This window comes from Geosmithia morbida (assembly GCF_012550715.1).
Source record: "Geosmithia morbida isolate 1262 chromosome Unknown scaffold_8, whole genome shotgun sequence".
Classification (NCBI taxonomy): domain Eukaryota; kingdom Fungi; phylum Ascomycota; class Sordariomycetes; order Hypocreales; family Bionectriaceae; genus Geosmithia; species Geosmithia morbida.
Window position 1 is genome coordinate 902,996 of NW_023336195.1, and position 20,374 is coordinate 923,369.

Consider the following 20,374-nt stretch of genomic DNA (forward strand, 5'->3'; position numbering starts at 1 on the left):
AGCAAACCTCATCTTGAGGAGCGTTGGGATTCTGAGTACGGAAGCCATTCAACTGGCCACCGGGACCACGCCCGACGAGACGATCTCTCTGGAGCGTCTTGTCATCCTGGACGTGCTTCTGGAACTGGCTGAGCGGGTTACCAGCCGTAGAGCACTCGGCTCCTCCTCCCATAAAGGACATGACGACGGTGGCGGTGATGGGCTATGCGAAGGGAGAGATATATATAATGAGAAAAGAAAAAAAAGGAAGAGAAAAAAAAAAAGGTAAGGGAGAAGAAGAGTGGGATAGCAGAAGCTCGAATGGTAGTGAGTGTGGTACAGAGAGGAGAGAGAGAAAAAAGAAGAGTTGGTATTGAAGATTGAAGGGGAGAACCAATGCACTCGAGAGTGGAGGTTCAAGCAGGAGACTGTTGGTTTGTCAGAAACGTCACGGCTCTCTCTCTTTGGGCTGGGGATTCCCTTTTGGCGGGGCAAGATACCGAGGCAGCCCGGCCAGAGGCGTTTTCCGATCTCCGCATGTCGCCCGACGTAATAATTTAGTTATTTATTTTAATTTTTGCTATAATAATACCAATCAATCCTATTAGGCAGGCACAAGTGCCAGACTGAGCGGCGGAATAATATCGGTAAAATACTCGTCTGAACTTTCGGATCGGAAGGAGATTTATCCGGATAACTATTCACTGATGAAATGATGGCAAAGGGCTGAAATCAGGCATGTTTTCCTGACCTTGTTATTGATGTGTGTTGTTGTTATATTATATACATACATATATGAGAGAAATGGTGACTATACAGGTGTTCCGTTCTACCAGGGAAAAGCTATGATCGGACCGGAATAACATATTACGGTGGATCGTTCAGCTGTTCGATCCGACAACGAGAGCGGGCACGTGACAGAGAAGGAAAGAGGAGGTGAGGGATCTGTCAATGGCAATAATCGACGTTTCTATCGATAAGACGATCATTGTCTCTATCGATAAGGTACTTTTTTTTTGGGTTACCATGATCTATTTTCTTTCTTCTGCGCTTAGCCAGAAAAAAATTCTACTATATTGGCAACATCAGAGAATATATAACCACCAAAATGCTTCGTCAAGTGTACGTTTCTATCTCACGATTCCGGAAATTTTCATTCTTACTTTGACGAGAATACTATATATATATATATATGGCTGACGAGACAATTGAATAGGAAACCCCGCAACGCTCGGTCGAAGCGTGCCCTGGAGAAGCGCGAACCCAAGGTGGTCGAGAACCCCAAGACATGCCTGTTCCTCCGGGGTACGACGTGCTCCCAGGTGGTGCAGGACGCCATGACGGACCTGCACTCGATGCGTCAGCCGCTGGCCAAGAAGTTCACCAAGAAGAACCCGATCCACCCGTTCGACGACGCCACGTCGCTCGAGTTCTTCAGCGAGAAGAACGACGCGAGCCTGATGGTCTTTGGCAGCAGCAGCAAGAAGCGCCCGCACACGCTGACGTTTGTCCGCACCTTTGGCTTCAAGGTCCTCGACATGCTGGAGCTGTACCTCGACGCCGGCACGTTCCGCTCCCTCGCGCAGTTCCCGACCAGGAAGTTCGCCGTCGGCCTGCGGCCCATGGTGCTCTTCGCCGGCACCGCCTTCGAGAGCCCGGTCGACAACGAGTACAGCCTCGCCAAGAACATCCTGCTCGACTTCTTCCGCGGCGAGCCCTCGGACCGCATCGACGTCGAGGGACTGCAGTACATGGTGTCCATCACCGCTGAGGAGGAGGAGGGGTACCTCTCCGCCCCCGCCCCCGCCGGGACCGGGGACCTGGCCGTCGCCTCCTCCGGGAAGCCCAAGATCCACCTGAGGACCTACCTCATCCGCACCAGGCGCAGCGGCCAGCGCCTACCGCGCATCGAGGTCGAGGAGATGGGCCCCCGCATGGACTTCAGGGTCGGCCGCCTCCGCCTACCCGACGAGGCCACCCTCAAGGACGCCATGCGCAAGCCCCGCGGCACCGAGGAGAGGACCAAGAAGAACATCACGACCGACTCCATGGGTGACAAGATCGGCCGCGTCCACCTGGGCAAGCAGGACCTCGGCGACCTGCAGACCAGGAAGATGAAGGGTCTCAAGAGGTCCAGGGAAGACAAGGATGATGGTGCTGCTGCTGAACCTACCGCCGTCGACGAGGCTCAGGAGGATGCCAAGAGGATACGTCAATAAAAGTGTATATGCGTATCTGCTTCTTTCTTGCTCCTGTCATTTGTCCTCTGTTTTTTTTTTCTTTTCTGTTTCTGCTGTTGCTGTCCTAGCATCTGTCTCTGTTCTCCCACTGTCATCTTTTTTTTTTGTCTTTACTGCGCATGGAGTCGGGCGTCTAGAGGAGAGAGAATCAATGGTTAAAAAAAAAAAAATTCACCAAGAATTCAATTCCAACCACGTTTCATAGAAGAAGAAAGGTGTATTCAAGTACCATTAGACCAGAAAGAAAAAAAATGGGGAAAAAAAGTGTATTCGAGTCACAATAGACCAAAAAATAAAAAGGGGGGGGGGGGGAGAAGAAGGGGAGAAAAGAAACTATATATAAAGAAAGAAGAAAAAAAAAGGATGTTGGTATACGTTAATACATTTTTCTAACCCGGACAGAAATGAACGCCACTATTCAGAAATAAGTGTTTTTCAACAGGATGCACATGAAAAAAAAAAAGATTCAAGAGGTGTCTTCTAACCCATCGCTTCGCTTCGCTTCGCTTCGCTTCTCTCCCCTTCGTCCCTCCTCTGCCCTCTCCTGACCAGCCCCTTCAATCCGGCGATTCCGCCGTGAGCGGTGGCTCGCCGGTAAACGGGGTGGCGACGCTGAGCAGGTCATTGGTAGACTGGCCCATCAGTTCGGCCACGAGCTCGATGTGGTTGACGAAGCCGTGACCGTCTCCGCAGTTGTGCGGGATGCCCTGGTGATCGAGCTGGTCCCAGTCGACGCCCCAGACGTCGGGCGGTATGTCGTCGCCGCCGCCGTCCCAGAGGGCGATGCGGACCGGCCACTCGAGGTGGCGCCACCACTTGGATCCGGGCTCGAACAGGCCGACGAGGCCCATGACCTCCCGCTTGGAGACGTCGTGCAGCCACCAGACGCTGTCGAGCCGCTTGAGCAGGGCGAAGAAGCAGGCGATGATGGCGAGGGCGCGCGGCCTCTTGAGCTCGACCAGCTCTATGAAGCGGCGGGCGACGGTGGCCGGGAAGGCCAGGGTGGCGGCCGGGTGGGCGCTCTTGTGGGCCCAGTTGAGGACGCAGACGGCGTGGGAGTAGCACTGGGTGGTGGCCTGGACCAGGTGGGGCTCCTCGCGCGCGAGCTCCTCCGCTATCCCGTCCAGGAGGTGGCCGAAGAAGGAGCCGGGGCCGAGGGGGTCGAGGTCGAGCTGCAGGCTCGGCTGGGAGTCGATGACGGTCTTGACGATGCTGCTGGTGCGGATCCACGGCCACGAGCTGGCGACGACCGTCTTGACGCCCTGGAAGGCGTGGAACCAGGGCAGCGGGAGGGCGTAGCGCGCGTTGGGGTCGTCCGGGTCCGCCTCGGCGTCGTCCTTGGCGAAGATGCGCGAGGCCACCGACTGGAAGGCGATGAGCGAGGCCGTCAGGAAGAGGGCCTCGGCGTTGTCGGACGTGATGCCCCGGTCCAGCGAGGCGCAGTACTCGGCCAGGGTCGAGGCCGTGTAGGCGTGCGAGGCGTGCACCAGGGCCTTGTCGTCCGGGGACTGCGACCGCAGGTGCAGGGCCGCCACCGACAGCACGGCGTCGGCCAGGTACGTCCGGCCGGCAAAGGCCATCTGCGGCACGGCCCGCTGCCAGATGTCGTCGGCCAGCGGGGAGTTGGTCAGCAGCGTCTTGGACGTCACGTACGTGTACTGGTGCATCAGCCGCAGCTCCATCAGCCGGTCGACCTGGCCGGGCAGGCTCGAGGCCGGGGGCAGCCGCGGGGGTGGCGGCAGATGCGCCGGCGGGGGCGGCATGGGTGACGAGCGTGACGGGTGGTGGTGGCTGTGGTGGTTGCGGCCCTGGCCGTGGTCGAAGCCGTGGCCGTTGGTGCTGCCGTTGCCGCCGTTGCTGCCGCCGCTGCTGCTGCCGTTCAAGATATCGTGGGGGAGGTGGAGGGTCGTCGTCGTCGTCGTCGTCGTCGTCGTCGGCGTGGCGGCCATGGGTGAGGGCGTGGGCGGTGGCATGGGACTCGTCGGGCCGGCAGCGGGTGTAGGGATGGTGGCCAGCTCGTCGGCTGCGTCCGTCGACTCGAAGTCGCATACTACGCCATGTCTATGGCAGTTGCCGCATCTCGGATGGACCTCGTCGCACTTATTTCCGGTCGGTCAGTCGGTCAAGACATGGAGAGAGGAGGAGGGGGTCCCACCTTGATCTTGCGGATCTTGCATCTCCTACAGCCGGCACGAGACTTCTTGTGAGATCTTCGAGGCGGCATGGCTTATCGTAGACTGGGAGGCGAGGGAGAGGGGAAGGCGTCGGACACCGTGAGAAATGGAGTCGAGACGGATCGCGACGGCAGCATGGCCGCGTTGGCGATGGGTAAGGCGGGAATGCTGCGTAGTCAGGGAAGCATGTGACGTTGATGTGTGTTTATTTTTTTTTATGCTATCCTCTTATTGCTTGAGGAGAATCGAGACGGACCGGAGGAATAAGGCTGAGATTGAAAGTCGGGGTGTATTGGGCAATGTGGTTTTTTTTCTTTTTTTCTTTTTTCCTTGGAGATGGAATGATGTGGCGGTCGTGGATTGTCGGACGCGTGGGGATTGACAGTCTCGTCTTAGCGGTCGTCGATGGTTGTCGCGAATGAGTGACTAGCAGAAAGCCCGTTATTATGACAAATGTCGAAAACGAGAAACGGCCGAGGCCAGAGGGCTGAGAGGAGAGTGGGAAGTGCTCCTGGCAGTCTCGGGGTGTGTTCAGCGGCCCGCTAGCACAGCCTCTCAGCGCGCGCAGTCCCCCAAGACCTAGAGACCCCCCCCCCCCCCCCCCCCCCCCCCCCCCCCCCCCCCCCCCAGAAAGCCCCCGGGAGGTCCTCTCGATGGAGGGTCGCTAGAGACATGGGCCACGGGGCCGGGAATCTCCAGCGGGTGGGCGTGTCCACCACTGTCCCCGTCCACGATGGAGAGGGAGACTCTGGGGACTGGAGCGGTGGTCGAGAGGACCGAAGCTTACGAGTGAATACAGCTTGTTACAGTGGACGGTCCAGCGGGTGACGGTCCAGCGGGTGATTCAGCGGGTGATTCAGCGGGTGGTTCGGCGGACGGCCCCAGTGGATGGCTGTGCTCGTACCTGTAAAATGTACAGACTATACGTGTACGGAGTAATCCGTACTGGCTTTACAGCTGGGGGGGGGGGGGGCACCTTGTCCAATCGGGGCTGTTCTATACCCCGTCGGCCGACGGGAACAGAGACGGATATAGGTACGGCACTCGTCGTCAGGCACTCGTCAGAGGGCAAAGGTACCGCGTACAAGGATGGAAAGGACGAGGCAACGAGGCTGATCAAGATTCATGATGGATACCCGGTATTCATGACGAGCAGCCATGGGGGTTGCTGATCGATCCTAGAGGTAGTCTGCAGCATCCGTACCGACATGGAGGGTCGACTCTTGTCTCGGCAGTGTGCTTAGGGTTAGGATCCCTCGGAGTCTGCTGCTTACCCTGCCCTGCTTACCTGCCTACGGAGTATGTCGATGACAAATCCCCCCCCCCCTCACAACGGGAGACGCCGGAGCAGATAGGAGCAGAGAGAGAGAGCAGCAGCCAGCTCCTCCTCCTCCTCCTCCTCCTCCTCCTCAACTCTGTCCTGTCAATCGACGGATGGATGAATTCAAATCATCCAGCATCATCCAGCAGAGGGCAGAGAACAGATCACATCATCCGTCCTCCCACTTACGAACGACACCCATTCAGAGACAAGATACATGTGCACATGCCGACGCGGTCCGACTCGTGTGTGTGTGTGTGTGTGTGTGATGGGAGGTCGATGCCGGATGACCCAGGGATCGATGCATGATGGATGACAGACTCTCTCTCTCTCTCTCTTCCTGAAAGATTTATCAGATGAGACAAAATATAAAATATAGATAAAAAGGATGGCGACATTCCCTGATCACGATGTATGGCAATCGTAAATTCTCCGCGTACCTTGCAGCATATGCATCACCGATCAGTGGCAACAAGAGGGTTGAGCACATCACAGTATGAGGCCGAAAGCCTATAATGGCGTCATCTGGTAGAGTTGACGTCTTTCCTGTACTGCGCAAGATTATCTCTCTCGCTCTCCTTCCTATGATCCATTACACATACTCGTACGAGCACAACTGTTGAGGAGGTTGGGGGGGACGATATTCGAAGAAGTATAAAGAGACTTGTCATCATCGTCGATGATACCCATATCCTCATACCAACTTTCACTCCACATCACGTAAGAAGAACAAGACAAGAAGAACACACACAGAAACACCCCGCCGTGGGGCCGCAAAAGATCCCGTCCATCTCCACCCCTCTCCGTCTCTGGCCGATGCAGTCTGTCCTGTGTCACAATAAGCACGGCAACATACATACTCTAACCCTGTTCTTCTTCTTCTTCTTCCCTTTCCCCCTCTGTCTTTGTCATTCTCTCCCTCTTGAGAAATTAAAAAAGGCAGAGATCCCCTTGTCAATTGCACCCTTTCTTCTTTGACCACCTCGCCATCCAGCCCCGCTCCACATCCACCACACAATATATATATATATATATATATATATATATATATTCGTACTCTCAACACGCATTCTATCACTCCCGAATCCAACATATAACAAGAACAGAACACACACGCCACGCACGATACCGGATCAAGGAGAGAGAGAGAGAGAGAGAGAAAGTTCAAGTCCTCTCCGAAACGAAAGAGAAGAAGAAGGAGAAAAGAAATCGGGAAGAAGAAAATGTCTCCCTCCATTCCCGACTCAGCCCCGGCAGCCACCCTGTCGCGAGCGCCGTCCCCCGCGGCCAAGTTCGGCACGCGAGCGGTGCACGCCGGATCGCCTCACGACCCGTCTACCGGGGCGGTGATCGAGCCCATCTCGCTGTCGACGACGTTCGCGCAGACGTCGGTCGGCCGGCCGGTCGGGCCGTACGACTACTCGCGGTCCGGCAACCCGAACCGGGCCAACTTCGAGGCCGCCGTGGCCTCGCTGGAGGGGGCCAGGCACGCCCTGGCCTTCTCGTCCGGCAGCGCGACGACGGCGACGATCCTGCAGTCCCTCCCCGCCGGGTCGCACGTCGTCTCGGTGTCGGACCTCTACGGCGGGACGCACCGGTACTTCACCCAGGTCGCACGCTCGCACGGCGTGGCCGTCACCTTCACGCCCCGGATGGAGGCCGACCTGGCCGGTCAGATGACGGAGGATACGCGGCTGATCTGGATCGAGACCCCGTCCAACCCGACGCTGCGCCTGGTCGACATCCGCGCCGTCGCCGCCGCCGCCCACCGGCACCGCCCCGGCGGCGTCCTCGTCGTGGTCGACAACACCTTCCTGTCGCCCTACGTGCAGAACCCGCTCGGGCTCGGCGCCGACGTCGTCGTCCACAGCGCGACAAAGTACATCAACGGCCACAGCGACGTCGTCATGGGCGTCGCCGCCTTCAACTCGGACGAGCTCCGCGACCGGCTCGGCTTCCTCCAGAACGCCGCCGGCGCCGTCCCCTCCCCCTTCGACTGCTGGCTCGCCCACCGCGGCCTCAAGACCCTGCACCTGCGCGCGCGGGAGTCGTCCGCCAACGCCGCCGCCGTCGCCGCCGCCCTCGAGGCCCACCCCGACGTCCTGTCCGTCAACTACCCCGGCCTCGACTCCCACCCGCAGCGCGCCCTCGCCAGGTCCCAGCACAGGGACGCCATGGGCGGCGGCATGCTCTCCTTCCGCATCAGGGGCGGCCACGACGCCGCCGACCGCTTCTGCCGCGCCACCCGGCTCTTCACCCTCGCCGAGTCCCTCGGCGGTGTCGAGTCCCTCGTCGAGCTGCCCAGCAGCATGACCCACGCCGCCATCCCGACGGATCAGAGGGAGGCCGTCGGCGTCTTTGACGACCTCGTCAGGCTGAGCTGCGGTATAGAGGATGCCGAGGATCTGAAGCAGGATGTCTTGCGCGCTGTTGCTGAGGCTGTCGGTGCTGTCAACGGGAACGGAAAGTAGACTCTTTTTTTTTTGTAATTTCTTGCTTGGCGCTTTCTTCTTCTTCTTTCATACATCATCGTTCTTGTGTTCCCATCTTGTTTTAGCTATTGCTTCCATTCCATTCTATAGAAAGAAAGAGATGAGAGGGGGGGGGGAAGACGATGTTGAGATTGAAGACCAGACCTATACAGCATTGGCCGAGAATAGCCCCCCAAAGACACAATGCCGTTCCTAGAGAAGCACCCGAGACGCATGACAATCAAATCATGATTCATTCTTCATCTGTCTCTTCATCCTTCTTTTCTTTTCATGTCTTCTCATAAATCTTTTCCTGTCTCTTCACAATAATACGAAGAGAGGAAAGGAGGAAAAGAAGAAGAGAGGAAGAAAAGAGGAGGAGGAGGAGGAGAAAAATACACTCTGCTGTCCATTATATATTACATACATGTTGTCTTTGTGTCTTGTTGATTCTCACTTTTCGGTTTATATCATCATCAGAGACCCCACTCCCCCATCCCAGGTATGGTCAGCATACTATCGGAAAAGTCCGCCTCTTCATCCCCCAGATTGTCCGTGTACTCATCCGCCACCGTGTTACCCGGCGCCGCGGCAGCGGAGACGGCAGCGGCAGGCCATTCGCTGCGCCGCCTGTGGATCTCATTCATACCCTGGCACGCCGTCTCGGCGATGTAGTGCAGCCTGTCGAGCGTGGCGGCGTTGCAGTTGGGGAAGACGCCGTCCAGGCCCTTTGTCAGCCAGCGCGACGTGGTGTTCTCCACGGCGGTCTGGTAGGCGTTGGTGTCGTACTCGGTCACGGTGGGCGGTCGCGTGCGCGGCCGCAGGCCCGTCGTCACCAGGTGGTCGTGCGACGGGCTGGCGGGGAGGAAGTCGACGGGCTCCCCCGAGGGCGACGGTGGCTGCCGGATACCCATCACCACCTCTACGAAGCGCTGGGATATGCTCCTGCCCAGGCCGCTCGGGTCGGCAAAGTCGAAGTCCGGACGGCGACCGTTCTGCTGGGTCTGCGGGTGGAGGATCAGAGCGGTGTTGTCGGCCGGCGCCGCCGCCGCCGCCGCTGCCGCTGCCGCCGCATCTAGACCGGCGCCAAGGTAGTGGTCGTAGGCGAGGAAGGAGGCGCGGCAGACGCGCAGGTTAGGGGCCGAGCAGCGCAGCTCCATGGCTATCCAGCGCGAGTCGTCGGGCGGGCGCTGATTGGGCAGGCCGACCCAGAGGACGCGGTCCGAGTGTCGGTTCCACAGGGCCGACTGCTCGACCTTGAGGTAGACCTCGTTGAGGTAGAGCTCGCGCAGGGTGGGGCCGAAGTTCTCCGCGGCGCGGAGGAGGACGCCCGGGAGGACCTCGACGCGCTTCAGCTCGAGGCACCGCAGGTTGGACAGCATGACCTGGGGTGGCGGCAGGGTGCGGGCCCTCCAGTTGGCGGCGGCCAGGTCCTCGGGCCGGGTCTGCCGGAGCCCGCGCGGCGGGCGGTCGTCGTGATCCATGCCGACGATGCACAGGCTCTCGAGGCGCTCGGCGTTGCCCACCATGTTCCACAGGCACGACGCGAACAGGCCGGACCACTGCGGATCCATGCCGTGCCGCCGCAGCGTCATGACCAGGTGCTCCAGCGGACCCAGCACCTTGATCATGTTCTTCAGATCGATCGGGTTCATGCCCAGGTGGCAGACGGCGATGTCCGGCAGGTTCTCCAGCACCAGCACCTTGAGCGGCGCCGAGTCCTCCTCCGGCCGGTTGGCGAAGGCCTTGAACGTGTTGGCCAGGATCAGGATGGCCGCCGTGCAGTGCCGGCCCACCAGCTGGAAGGGCAGGTTGAGGCGGAGCCGCTCCACGTCCCGGCAATTGAACAGCACGTCCGACGCTGCCGCGTAGTAGTCCACCTCGGTAAACGACGATTCGTTCATGCAGTATCTTGTCTGCAGCGTCTGGCAGAATTCAAGCATCGAAGGTACCCGTTTAAAGACTGTGTTGAGGAAATCTACTTCGCCTTTTTTTGTTTGTTTTCACGCACAAGCACACACGAGTCAGCTCTCTCTCTCTCTCTCTCTCTCTTCCTCTCTCTTCCTCTCTCTTCTCCTCTGTCTTTCTTTCATATGTCTAGACAAGGCCCAGAACTCACGATCATCTCGCAGGACCATCAGGTCCACATAGACACTCTTGCAATGGTAGCCGATCGTCTGCAGCGCTTCCATCTGCGGCCTCTCCCGCCCGCTCGTCCTGCTCAGCCGCGAGAAGTCGATGCCCACCGTCCTGCACGCAAATGGTTTCAGAGCGACGTTGAAGGTGCGGCAGACGAGTCGTAGGTCCAGGATGGTGTTTCTGGGTCCCTGAGCGATGCACTGCTGCAGTACGGCGTCGACGAGCTCGCGCGGGAGTCGGTCCATGGCGACTTGTGGTTTGCTATGTCAGATGATAGCCTCTTTCCTCCCTCCCTCTCTCTCTCTCTCTCCGCGCGTTGCGCGCGCACACATACACGCACAACACACACACTCGCTCACACACGTGTCGGATCAGTGGAAGTCTCTTCTCCTTTCTTTCTCGAAGAGGAAGGCTACGTGCGCGGGCGGCATGTGAGTTGGTGTGGTGGTGTATATATAGAGTTTCGGTCGAGGTGTTGTCGTCAATGCATTATGAGAGAATGAAGCAACGACGACGTCTGGATAGTCGTCATCGCGTGATAGGGGGGGGGGGGGGAAGGGGCCGATAACGATAAGGAACAGGGTCGATCGACCGTCGGATTACCCTGGATCAAGGCACTGCCGATCAGTATTATCGTCTTCTTTTGGATCCAATGTTATGGATCATGTTTTCTTCCTCTCCTCACTATTTACCTTTGACGAGTTGAATGTGACATTCCTCAATATCAAGGTCAGTATGTATAGGCCTAGGTTTCCCACCCCCTCCCCCGCCCCGGATCTATCTCGTAGCGCATCCTGACGGTCCCTACGATAAAATGTAGCAGCAACTCAGACATGCATTCAGTGGTATTACTAATGCACATCACTATAATCTGTAGATGCATCGAGATTGTCTATTCTCTTCCGTCACACGAAAACAGGAACAGCAAAGATAATGACTATAGTAGTGATGGTGAGAGGGGCGAGGGGGGGGAATACGTCGAAGAAAATAGAGAGAGAAGAAGACGAAACGAGTCTCATTGCAGTACATCACTCGTATAATAAACTGAGCTCCGTGAACTGGCAAGACGGAAGCGGAAGTTGTATGACTCTGATAAAGTCGAGCGGGTCTATGGGTAGTACAGTAGTATTATTATCACTGCTGGCATTAGTACACGGTAGCATCGACATCCCATGTACGGGGGCCGCGTATATCAGTGGGCCTGGGTGTCTCGTGTTGGTCAAGGGATGGTTTGTGTGGGATGATCGGGAGGGGATCTCTGTTACCCGCGGGCCGTATTATTACTAGTTATCGTCAGCAGTAACGGTACAGGAAAGGTTGCTGTGAACGAAGAGGATGGAAGGACAAGAAAGAAAGGCGCCGAGTTTCATTTTATCTCATCTTACGGCTTCGGTCAGAACCATTATTGTCTTGCTTCTCTCGTCTGCCCACTCGCCCGCCCGCCCGCTCGCCTTACCAACTTGATTTGACCAGTGCCTCTCTCTCTCTCTTCTTCTCGCTTTACTGCCAATGATGCACACATGGATGTGTGCAGGCCGAATAGCTGGTTTCCTCGAGTGCAGTATTAGTATTACCGGCTGAGAGATGGATCTCGCGGCACAGGTCATCGGGTATTCGGAATGGGATTTGTATATGTACGTCCTGTCGGTCTACGTAAGATAGCAGTCAGTCGTGGACACAAGTATTATGTAGTATGTGTAGTGTGGTGTGGTGTGTATGTGGGCATAGCAATCTACGATTCCACTACGAGTAATAAATGGTACATAGGAGTACGAGTAGCGAGTAATAATGGTAGCAGTACGGAGTAGTATCTGTACATACACGCACATATGCGGAGTAGTGTGAGCCTTGAGGGGATACAGAACGGAGAATCCCATGCTTAGTTCCTGTCAACAATGGCATTCAACAATTGCCGCGTCATTAGCCAAGCAAGGGCAGAGAAGCTGCACGCTGTGAAATGAGGCTGTGATCGCATCTCTCTCTCTCTCTCTCTCTCTCCTCCCCGTCCCTCTCTCCCTGCCGATGTGCCGGTTGGTGACATGCTCGTCAGCATACAACTGCGAGGTATCACAGGTATAGTATTACGGAGTATTGTTCGTAGCAACTCTTGGTGATGGGACTTGGGTAGTCTGATAGGTTTAGATTGCTGCTCGTGGTGGCGATATAGCCTCTATATTGCCATACACACACACACAGACACGCACACACGCATATATGTACATATATATATATATATATATATATATTAGATTACATGGGCGTCTGTAATCCATACATGGGCGATACTATTGCCTTGTATGACAGTGATGATAGCATTGTATTCGGGACTGTCGCGACCCCTTGTACGTGTACATATTACAGATGACTGTTATACGATCTGTATGGGTGACGACAACAGTCTCGACCGCTACGAGGAGTTGCAAACAAAAAAAAAAAAGACCTTCTTTCCCCCAACCTTCCCTTTCCTCTCTTTCCTTTCAACTACCGGAAAAGACACGATGGATGATGTGAGGCTGCGAAGCCTGCGTGACTGCGTCTGAGCACATCAACGAACGAGCAGAGGCTGGTGGCGTACTCGTGCATGTGATGCTTCATCCACAGAGCAGCAATCTGTACCGATTATACGTACTCGTACCTGCTGCCATTACCCGTCCTCCGTACATTGTACGTACCGAACATGTTTCAAAGGGGTCAGAGGCTGATGGGCAGCCGATATTACAGGTCGTCGCTGCTCATTGCTCAATTGGCAACGACCGTCACTGACAGGTCTGCAGACGGACAGAGAGTCATTGGCCAATTGCCATGGCAAACGGCAATGGGCAATGGGAGCGAGCCGGGGTGTGGGATGTGGCAGCATGCGTGCGTCGCCCGAGACATGGAATATGATACATTGGAACTTCTTGGCGCCTAAGACGATGGATGGGCCCCCCTTTTTATTTTCATTTTCCCGCCGGTCAAACCGATAGATAGCCTCTGTTTTCCTTTTGCTTCTTCTTCGTCTTCCTCCTGCTGCTCTCCAGTGTTTGTCTAAATGACGATGGTCTCTCGGATGACTCGAGACAAGAAAGGCAAATGAATCTGACCATGCGAGATTGAGCCAAGACTGTTGCCAAGGTACAGACGCCTCCTGTGTGCTATGGGAGAAGGAGGAGGTGAGGGGGGGGCCGACACATGAGACAGAGACAGAGAAACAGACAGACAGACGGACAGACGGACAGACAGACACAGACAGACACAGACAGACAGACACAGACAGAGAAGGCTTCATAACAGAGGAGTTGAAGAAAAGACCGCACACCTTGGTAGCATTGCTCTCACCTCCGCATCGTACCAGTACAGCACCAACAACCTACAAAGCAGGGATGATGCGGCCGTGTGCGACGTAATTGTAGTTGGTCCGTAGAACCCCTGCAGAGTATCTCCCGTACTGATACTTGTAGGGGCCATCTATAGCCTGTAGCCTGTACGAGTAGGGCTTGTACTCGTATCTGCCCCGCACCCGTTGTAGTATCAGCAACATGACGATACTCGGGTATTACTACTACTACCACTACATCAGTGACTGAGAGAGAGAGAGAGAAAGAGAAAGAGATAGAAGAAAAGAGGGAAATCGAAAGCCTGGCAGTTGGCAGTTGCAGATGTGCTGCGCTCATCACTACTCATCCTGGCTGTCGGCGTTCGTCCTACTCCCCAAGTCTCAAGCATTTCCGTCTCCACAGCGCTGTGAGCAATGAACATCCACCCCGTTAGCGCTGGACCGCTGGCTTGTGGGTTGCCAAGGCCACGAGCTACCTAAGCGTTCCATCCACGGCCATCTCGACCCGGAACCGACATTTCGTTCCCTCTCTGTTGTTGTTATTATTGAGGACAGAAGATGGTGGTGGTGATGGTGGTGATGGTGGTGGGAAATACACACACACACAGAGAGAGAGAGAGAGGGAGAGAGTATCGTTTCTTCATTCTTCTTCTTCTTCTTATCCCATCTCTGCAGACAGCTACTCCTCCTACTACTGCCGCATCATCAAACATGACGAAACCGGGTGTGTGTTTGAGTGACTGAATTGACGAGCACGGTAATGTCGGATTCATGGTATTATTAGCAGAAATCTCTCGTCTCGTACGAGTATTATCGTATCCCGTAAGTCGGCTTGGCACCATCTTTGGCTTCTTCGGTTGCCCCCGACCGGCGACTTGAGGCCGCCAAGGCCAAGACCTTATAGAGAGGGTCTGGGAGAGGAGAGTCTAGGAGAGAGATTGAGAGAGAGGGAGAGAGGGAGAGAGGGAGGGAGAGAGAGAGAGAAATGAAATGGCATGAGAGCCGAGGGCAGCAGGAGCGGCCTCGCCAAGCTTGCACTTGCCCCATTCACAATGGCTTCTTGGCATTTCCTATTTAGGATCGGCCGGTCCAGCCTTCCTCCAAATGTTTTTTTCTTTCTCTTACCCCTGTGACTCGTACCTGCTCTTTCCGCTGGGCAATTGATTCCTTCCCAGGTCCCCCCCACCTGGTCTCTCTGCTCTATCTGCTCTCTCTGCCGCTATAGCCTATTACAGCCTACCGCCGTGTGCGTATGCGTGCGTGTGCGTGTGCCTTATTTACCTTTTTTTTTTCTACCCCATCCCTCACCCTCACCTCTTTCTCACTTCTCTCTCACATCTTCACTCTTCCTCTCTCGCTCGTCAATCCAATCTTTCCCCCTCCCTTCTCAGTTTTTGGTGCTTCGTCAACCATCTTTGACTATCGATACCACACTGCAGTCAACCTCTCCTCCTTACTTACACTAACCCCCACACACCTACACACACCCAAGATGCGTCTCGCCGCTCTTCTCGCTATCGCCGTCGTGGGCGTCAAGGCTGTCGACTACGACAGCTCTCTGAACATGACCATTGACCCCAACACTGTCGATGAGTCGACCCGAGGTGAGTCGTGACACCACCATGGTGCTCTGCGCCTCTCAACGCCATCTCAACGCCATGCGCTGACACTGCTCCCCTTCCCCGCAGCTTCCTGGTGCCGTGCCCAGTCCGACAGCTGCACTATTCTCTGCGACAAGGATGACATTGAGAACGACTGCGACTACGTAAGTATCGTCATGCTCTCGACCACGCTGGTCTGCTCAGCTTCCTCTATGTGACGACGCCTGCTGACCAAGGGTGCTCACATTCCAGACTGATCTCTCATACAACTGCACCTGTGGCAGCAACAACTCGGCCCCGGCCCTGCAGTACTACCAGCAGACCCTGCCCACCTTTATCTGCACTCAGCTCTTCGAGACTTGTATCTCGACCAACACTGGCAACGCCACCGGTCAGGAGGCTTGCACCGATGACATCGGCGACCTGTGCGGCACCGTTCCTCCCAGCAAGGCCCCCGCGAGCAGCAGCACTGCGTCGTCGAGCTCGGCCGAATCTACTCCCTCTGCCACCAAGACCAGCGACTCGTCCAGCACCAGCAGCACCAGCACCAGCACCAGCGACAGCAGCGACGACGGCGATAGCGCCGCCACCACCGCTGGACCCCGCGGTCTCCTCACCATTGCCGTTGCCGGTGTCGCCGCCGGCCTCGTCGCCGTTCTCGTCTAAGGTGTGACTCATGGACCGGTAGACAAGACGGGAAATTGTGGGTGTCTAGATATAAGATTGGTTCCGTCCTCTCTCTCCCTCGCCGCCCATTCACATTTCACACTTTCCCCCTCCGAGACGGCTGCGTACCCACCTGACGCACCCATTACATGGCTTCGATGCTTGACCCACCGCGACGACGACGCCACGGCCTTGATAATGATGGTACCACGGACGGAGCGAAGCATGTGTACTCAACCTACACATTAATGATGGCCACACCGTCCACCCGGTGCTTTGGGTTCTGCCGATGACGGCAAGAGGAGAGGAGGAGGGGTTTTTTTTTAGTCAATTCTGTTATCTTGTGTGTGTGTGCTTTTTTTTTCTTGTTTCTGGCACAAAGAAGGAGAAATTAATGAGGGGAAAGCAAGCTTAGCCATGATTCTTGAGTTAGTTAATCACGTATAAAGAGGCGACGCAGAGCTTGACTCTGGACAGCCAAATACAATTATTCCACATGGACAGGTACATGCATTGCGCGTGATGGCTTGGTGCACATGTACTCACAGATGGACCATTCGTCTTGTGTAGAACATGGCAATGGTATTGAAAGGGGGATGACGAGGAGACGATTGACCATGGCAATTGATGCATAGCCATGTCATTTGACCTTTGATGGCACCGGCTCTACAACAACAACAACAACAACAACAACAACAAGAAAGCATTCAGCTGTATATATATATATATATACATGTACATACTAAGTATCGGGCACGTATTGAGGACTGGCAAACTCTTTCATTATATATATCATTATATATATATATATATGTGTGTGTGTGTGTGTGTGTGTGTTTCTATACATCCATCTATTCTCTCGATTAACCTAGACAAACTTGACTGTTCACCCTACCACAACCGCCCCCAATGTCAATGTCGGAGAATTAATCAATAATGAATAACTCTACCGCAGTCGAGGCAGAAGAGACTCTACGCATTACTATTGTCCTGGATCGCAGCCTGGAAAAGGGCTCTCTATTCTTGGCTCGCAAGGAAGCTTGCTCCCCCCCCCCTCCTTGGCGGATCCCGTTTGTGGCTTTCGAAGCAGCACCCGGTCTGACTCCTCGGTTGGGAATCGCTACCGCGGGTTCCATCTGGTCCTCTTGATCGAGGCCGGCATCCACTCGGGGCAGCTCGACACACGGCGGTATCCTCCTTCCTCTACGTGTCGTGGGGCCGGCGGTAGCCTCCCTCTCCCCCTCCCTCTCCTCCTCCCCTCCTCCTCCGTGGCAATCCGGTCTAGGATCAAGCCAAAGTCAACAGTCCACTGTGCACACTGTGCACACTGGCTCGCCGCGACCACCGGTTCGCCGTTTCCAAGCTGCCTCGATGGGAGCGCAAGTACGGTAGATGCGAGGACTTGGCCGACAGAATTGCTATAGGTAGCAATCACCGTTCATCGCAACCTCGTGCGATGGCTGCGCCAGACGGTGACGCAGCACTGTTTGGTGAGCCCGGTCGATCTTCGAGGAAGACGATCGCTTCGCCCTCAGTCAGGCAGCCAAATTCGAGCCTAGCCTCTAGACCTGGTCTGTCCCGTAGCCTTGCGTCTCGGGCTACTCTGTCTCCCCGATCGGTCTGGCCACGGAGGGCTGTTTGCGGTTGTCGGGGAACTCGACCCGGTCGGGGACACAGAGGAGCCGAACCTTTCAGGATGGGGAGCGTCGGATCTTTGGATAGGACAAGACGCGGACGGGGACTTCAACAGCGCTGTGCTGGACGCTGACGAGACAAGCCTTCCACCCCTTACCCGGCCAGGCATGCATGCGATCGCCTACAGCTAGCTATGGCCTGGAGGGAGCGGAAGCTCTGGAATGGCTGCACACCGTCAGCGAAGACTTCGATCGACACTAGCCGCCGGATGACGTTGGCTCGTGTCGAGGTGAAGTCGGACCAGGGCTCGAGGACGGGGCCGGTGCTTTCTCGGCAGGGTTGGTAGGAAGAGGGCGGGAGGGGAGGGAGGTTGGTCGTGGGGTAGCTATCCGTTCGTGAGATGGACCCTGGACAGGACATGATCTTGGCAGGCCGTCAGGGTAAGGTGCTGCAGTGTCGCGCTTTACGGATGGGAAGCCTGTGCCTATTCCTTTCCACGCCGCTCCAGTCCCTCCTCGTGTGCTCGAGCTGCTCTATTCTCCGCAAGGCAGGCGTCTCTCTTGGTAGACGTCGTCTCAGCAGATAAGATGGACGGCTCTGCACTTGAACGAAGTGGAGAAGACGTGGGGATCATGTCACAAGCAAGTTTACAATGAATCGATGGCGATGCTCGGTTCATGCCATAATGACGGGCGTCAACCCGTCCCGGTTAGGCAAAAGATTGATGACTAATCATATCCACCTCACGTGGTGCGCCGAAGATGCCAGACGGAGAGGATTCTCTCTCTCTACGGATCGGATCTACATGTACGGTGTACGGGTACATGTAGAGCGCCGTATTCACCAAGGATTTCTTCTTCTTCTCTTTCAGATATATATGATATGTATATTGACGTCCCCGGGGGCGGGGAGGGGGGGGGGGGGGGGGGGGGGGGGGGGGGGGGGGGGGGGGGGGGGGGGGGGGGGGGTTGAAATCTGGGAGAGAGAGAGAGAGAGAATGTATGTCGTCGTCGGCTGAGCCATTGCAGGTCATCTCACCGTCGAGGCGAAGAAGACGCAAAGACACCAATGTCTGACGCCGTGACCGAAAGAGCTGGGCTTGTCCGGCCCTGGCCTTGAGAAGGGTGTTGGGGTTGGGAAGCGGAGCAAGGCTGATGATGCTGCAGGCAGGGTGCGAGAGTGAGAAGGTAACCGCAGTGATGATGGCGATTGATTACTGCTGCTACACCTACTCGTACCCAAGAATCTGTACAGATCATCACCACTCGTCTACTCGTTTGAAGAGAAAGAAGAGTGGGAGGAACGGAAAGGAAAGGCCTCTGATGATGTATCATCAATCACCGCAGAGAGACGACGCACCCGTCGGCTCTCTCCCTGCTCTCCCTCTCCTTCTCCTTCTCTTTTTTTCTCTTCTCTTCCTCCTTCTTCCTCTCTCACCGTGTTCACCGCTAGACGAGCGATGACATCTACACTGTACGCATGTCTTGAGAGATGTAACTTGTAAGTTGTGATGTCTTTTTCTTTTCTTTTTCTTTCCAATTTTTTTTCTCTTTCTTTTTGAGATGTGTCATTACCTTTTTTTTTTAAGATGGAGGACTTGACTATTAGAGCCTCTTCTTATATATATATATATATATCTGTATATATATATATGTGTGTGTATATATCTATCTGTCAATATCCATCTGTAAATACATATACATCTGTAATCTGCATATACATGTAAATCTTGGTGGGTTTTTTTTCCCCCTTCTCTTACCGAGATTCTTTTCTTCCTCCTTTCTTTACCTCTCCATCCTTGCATCTGATGACAGGTCAGCAGTCTGATAAGACAATCTGGAGGTCAACATTGTGGAACCCCCCTTCCTCCTCTGTAATACGCCGTGATACTCCGCTCTCCTGCTCTAGGCCTCCTGGCTTCCTCACCTCTCTCCGCTCATCCGCCTCTTATGCAAGGGCTGCACAAGAAGCGCCATGTGTGGATGGACGGTCCGAAGGAGGGATGAGCGAAGCGGTGGGGGAGAGAGGTACGACGAGTACTTGTATGAATGGGGGGGGGAGGGGTATGTATCTGAACCTGACATACTACGAGTGGTACGGGAGTACGACGAGTACCTATACTTTTTTTTTTTCTTCAATACAGCGGGAACGTGATCGGTCTATACATAATCTGTACATATAAATAATACATATAAATATATATATATACGTGTAGTAGCGGATGCAAAACTTGATGAAGCTACGACTTTCTTGGTACGCCATGCTAAGACTGCTTTAGTGCCTGTCATGGATAAGACGTACACGTCTTGTCAGGAACGCGTCGTCATCTCTGTGAGGTCCCACGAACCCCCCCCCCCCTCGTGACCTCTTCTTCTTTCTTTCTTCTCTTTCTCTTTCCGAGACTCATCAAGACGGGTTGGGGGCTCGTTCCTGGTTCCTGGTGAGTGAGACTAGACATGAAGGATGTGTGATGATGATACTCTCTGGCCTGCATTGTGTACGTGTGTGCATGTGTATGAGTGTGCATGTGTATGAGTGTGCATGTGTATGAGTGTGCGTGTGTGTGTGTGTGAGAGTGCGTATGTGTGTGTGTGTGAGAGAGAGTGCGTAATGTGTGTGTGAGAGAGAGAGAGTGCGTAATGTGTGTGAGTGAGAGTGCGTAATGTGTGAGAGAGTGTACATGTGTATATGCATGTGTACATGTGTATATGTATGTATGTGTATGTGTGCGTGTGTGCGTGTGTGTCTCGAATGGGTGGGTGAGGTGAGGTGACCTGGCAACATGGTGGCCAGTCAAGAGGATGACTCCTGTCACAGATAGTGGTCATTGCG

General features: G+C 55.2%; 7 protein-coding genes across 7 annotated transcripts in view; 4 read left to right on the forward strand and 3 right to left on the reverse strand.

Moving 5' to 3' along the window:
• GMORB2_7512 (peroxin-5) overlaps positions 1-181 on the reverse strand; it is a gene marked incomplete at both ends in the record, with an annotated part of 2,461 nt that extends 2,280 nt beyond the window's left edge. The window contains one exon of the mRNA XM_035469477.1: positions 8-181. Within this exon, the coding sequence (XP_035321172.1) occupies positions 8-181 (174 nt within the window). The remainder of the gene's footprint in view (positions 1-7) is intronic.
• A 906-nt stretch (positions 182-1,087) lies between these two features.
• GMORB2_7513 (ribosome production factor 2) lies at positions 1,088-2,198 on the forward strand (the record flags this gene model as incomplete). The annotated part of the gene is made up of 2 exons (XM_035469478.1): positions 1,088-1,101; positions 1,196-2,198. The coding sequence occupies 2 exons, from the start codon at positions 1,088-1,090 to the stop codon at positions 2,196-2,198; spliced, it is 1,017 nt and encodes a 338-aa protein (XP_035321173.1).
• Positions 2,199-2,776: 578 nt separating this feature from the next.
• Positions 2,777-4,443, reverse strand: GMORB2_7514 (Fungal Zn(2)-Cys(6) binuclear cluster domain; the record flags this gene model as incomplete). Its single annotated transcript, XM_035469479.1, has 2 exons — positions 2,777-4,318; positions 4,375-4,443. 2 exons carry the CDS (start codon positions 4,441-4,443, stop codon positions 2,777-2,779), a joined length of 1,611 nt encoding a protein of 536 aa, XP_035321174.1.
• Positions 4,444-6,937: 2,494 nt separating this feature from the next.
• On the forward strand, positions 6,938-8,185 carry GMORB2_7515 (cystathionine gamma-lyase; the record flags this gene model as incomplete). The annotated part of the gene is made up of 1 exon (XM_035469480.1): positions 6,938-8,185. One exon carries the CDS (start codon positions 6,938-6,940, stop codon positions 8,183-8,185), a length of 1,248 nt encoding a protein of 415 aa, XP_035321175.1.
• Positions 8,186-8,661: 476 nt separating this feature from the next.
• Positions 8,662-10,755, reverse strand: GMORB2_7516 (uncharacterized protein; the record flags this gene model as incomplete). Its single annotated transcript, XM_035469481.1, has 3 exons — positions 8,662-10,163; positions 10,305-10,524; positions 10,741-10,755. The coding sequence occupies 3 exons, from the start codon at positions 10,753-10,755 to the stop codon at positions 8,662-8,664; spliced, it is 1,737 nt and encodes a 578-aa protein (XP_035321176.1).
• A 4,377-nt stretch (positions 10,756-15,132) lies between these two features.
• On the forward strand, positions 15,133-15,907 carry GMORB2_7517 (uncharacterized protein; the record flags this gene model as incomplete). Its single annotated transcript, XM_035469482.1, has 3 exons — positions 15,133-15,244; positions 15,329-15,405; positions 15,494-15,907. The coding sequence occupies 3 exons, from the start codon at positions 15,133-15,135 to the stop codon at positions 15,905-15,907; spliced, it is 603 nt and encodes a 200-aa protein (XP_035321177.1).
• A 573-nt stretch (positions 15,908-16,480) lies between these two features.
• Positions 16,481-17,733, forward strand: GMORB2_7518 (uncharacterized protein; the record flags this gene model as incomplete). The annotated part of the gene is made up of 3 exons (XM_035469483.1): positions 16,481-16,489; positions 17,193-17,397; positions 17,474-17,733. The coding sequence occupies 3 exons, from the start codon at positions 16,481-16,483 to the stop codon at positions 17,731-17,733; spliced, it is 474 nt and encodes a 157-aa protein (XP_035321178.1).
• Between the last annotated feature and the right edge of the window lie 2,641 nt (positions 17,734-20,374).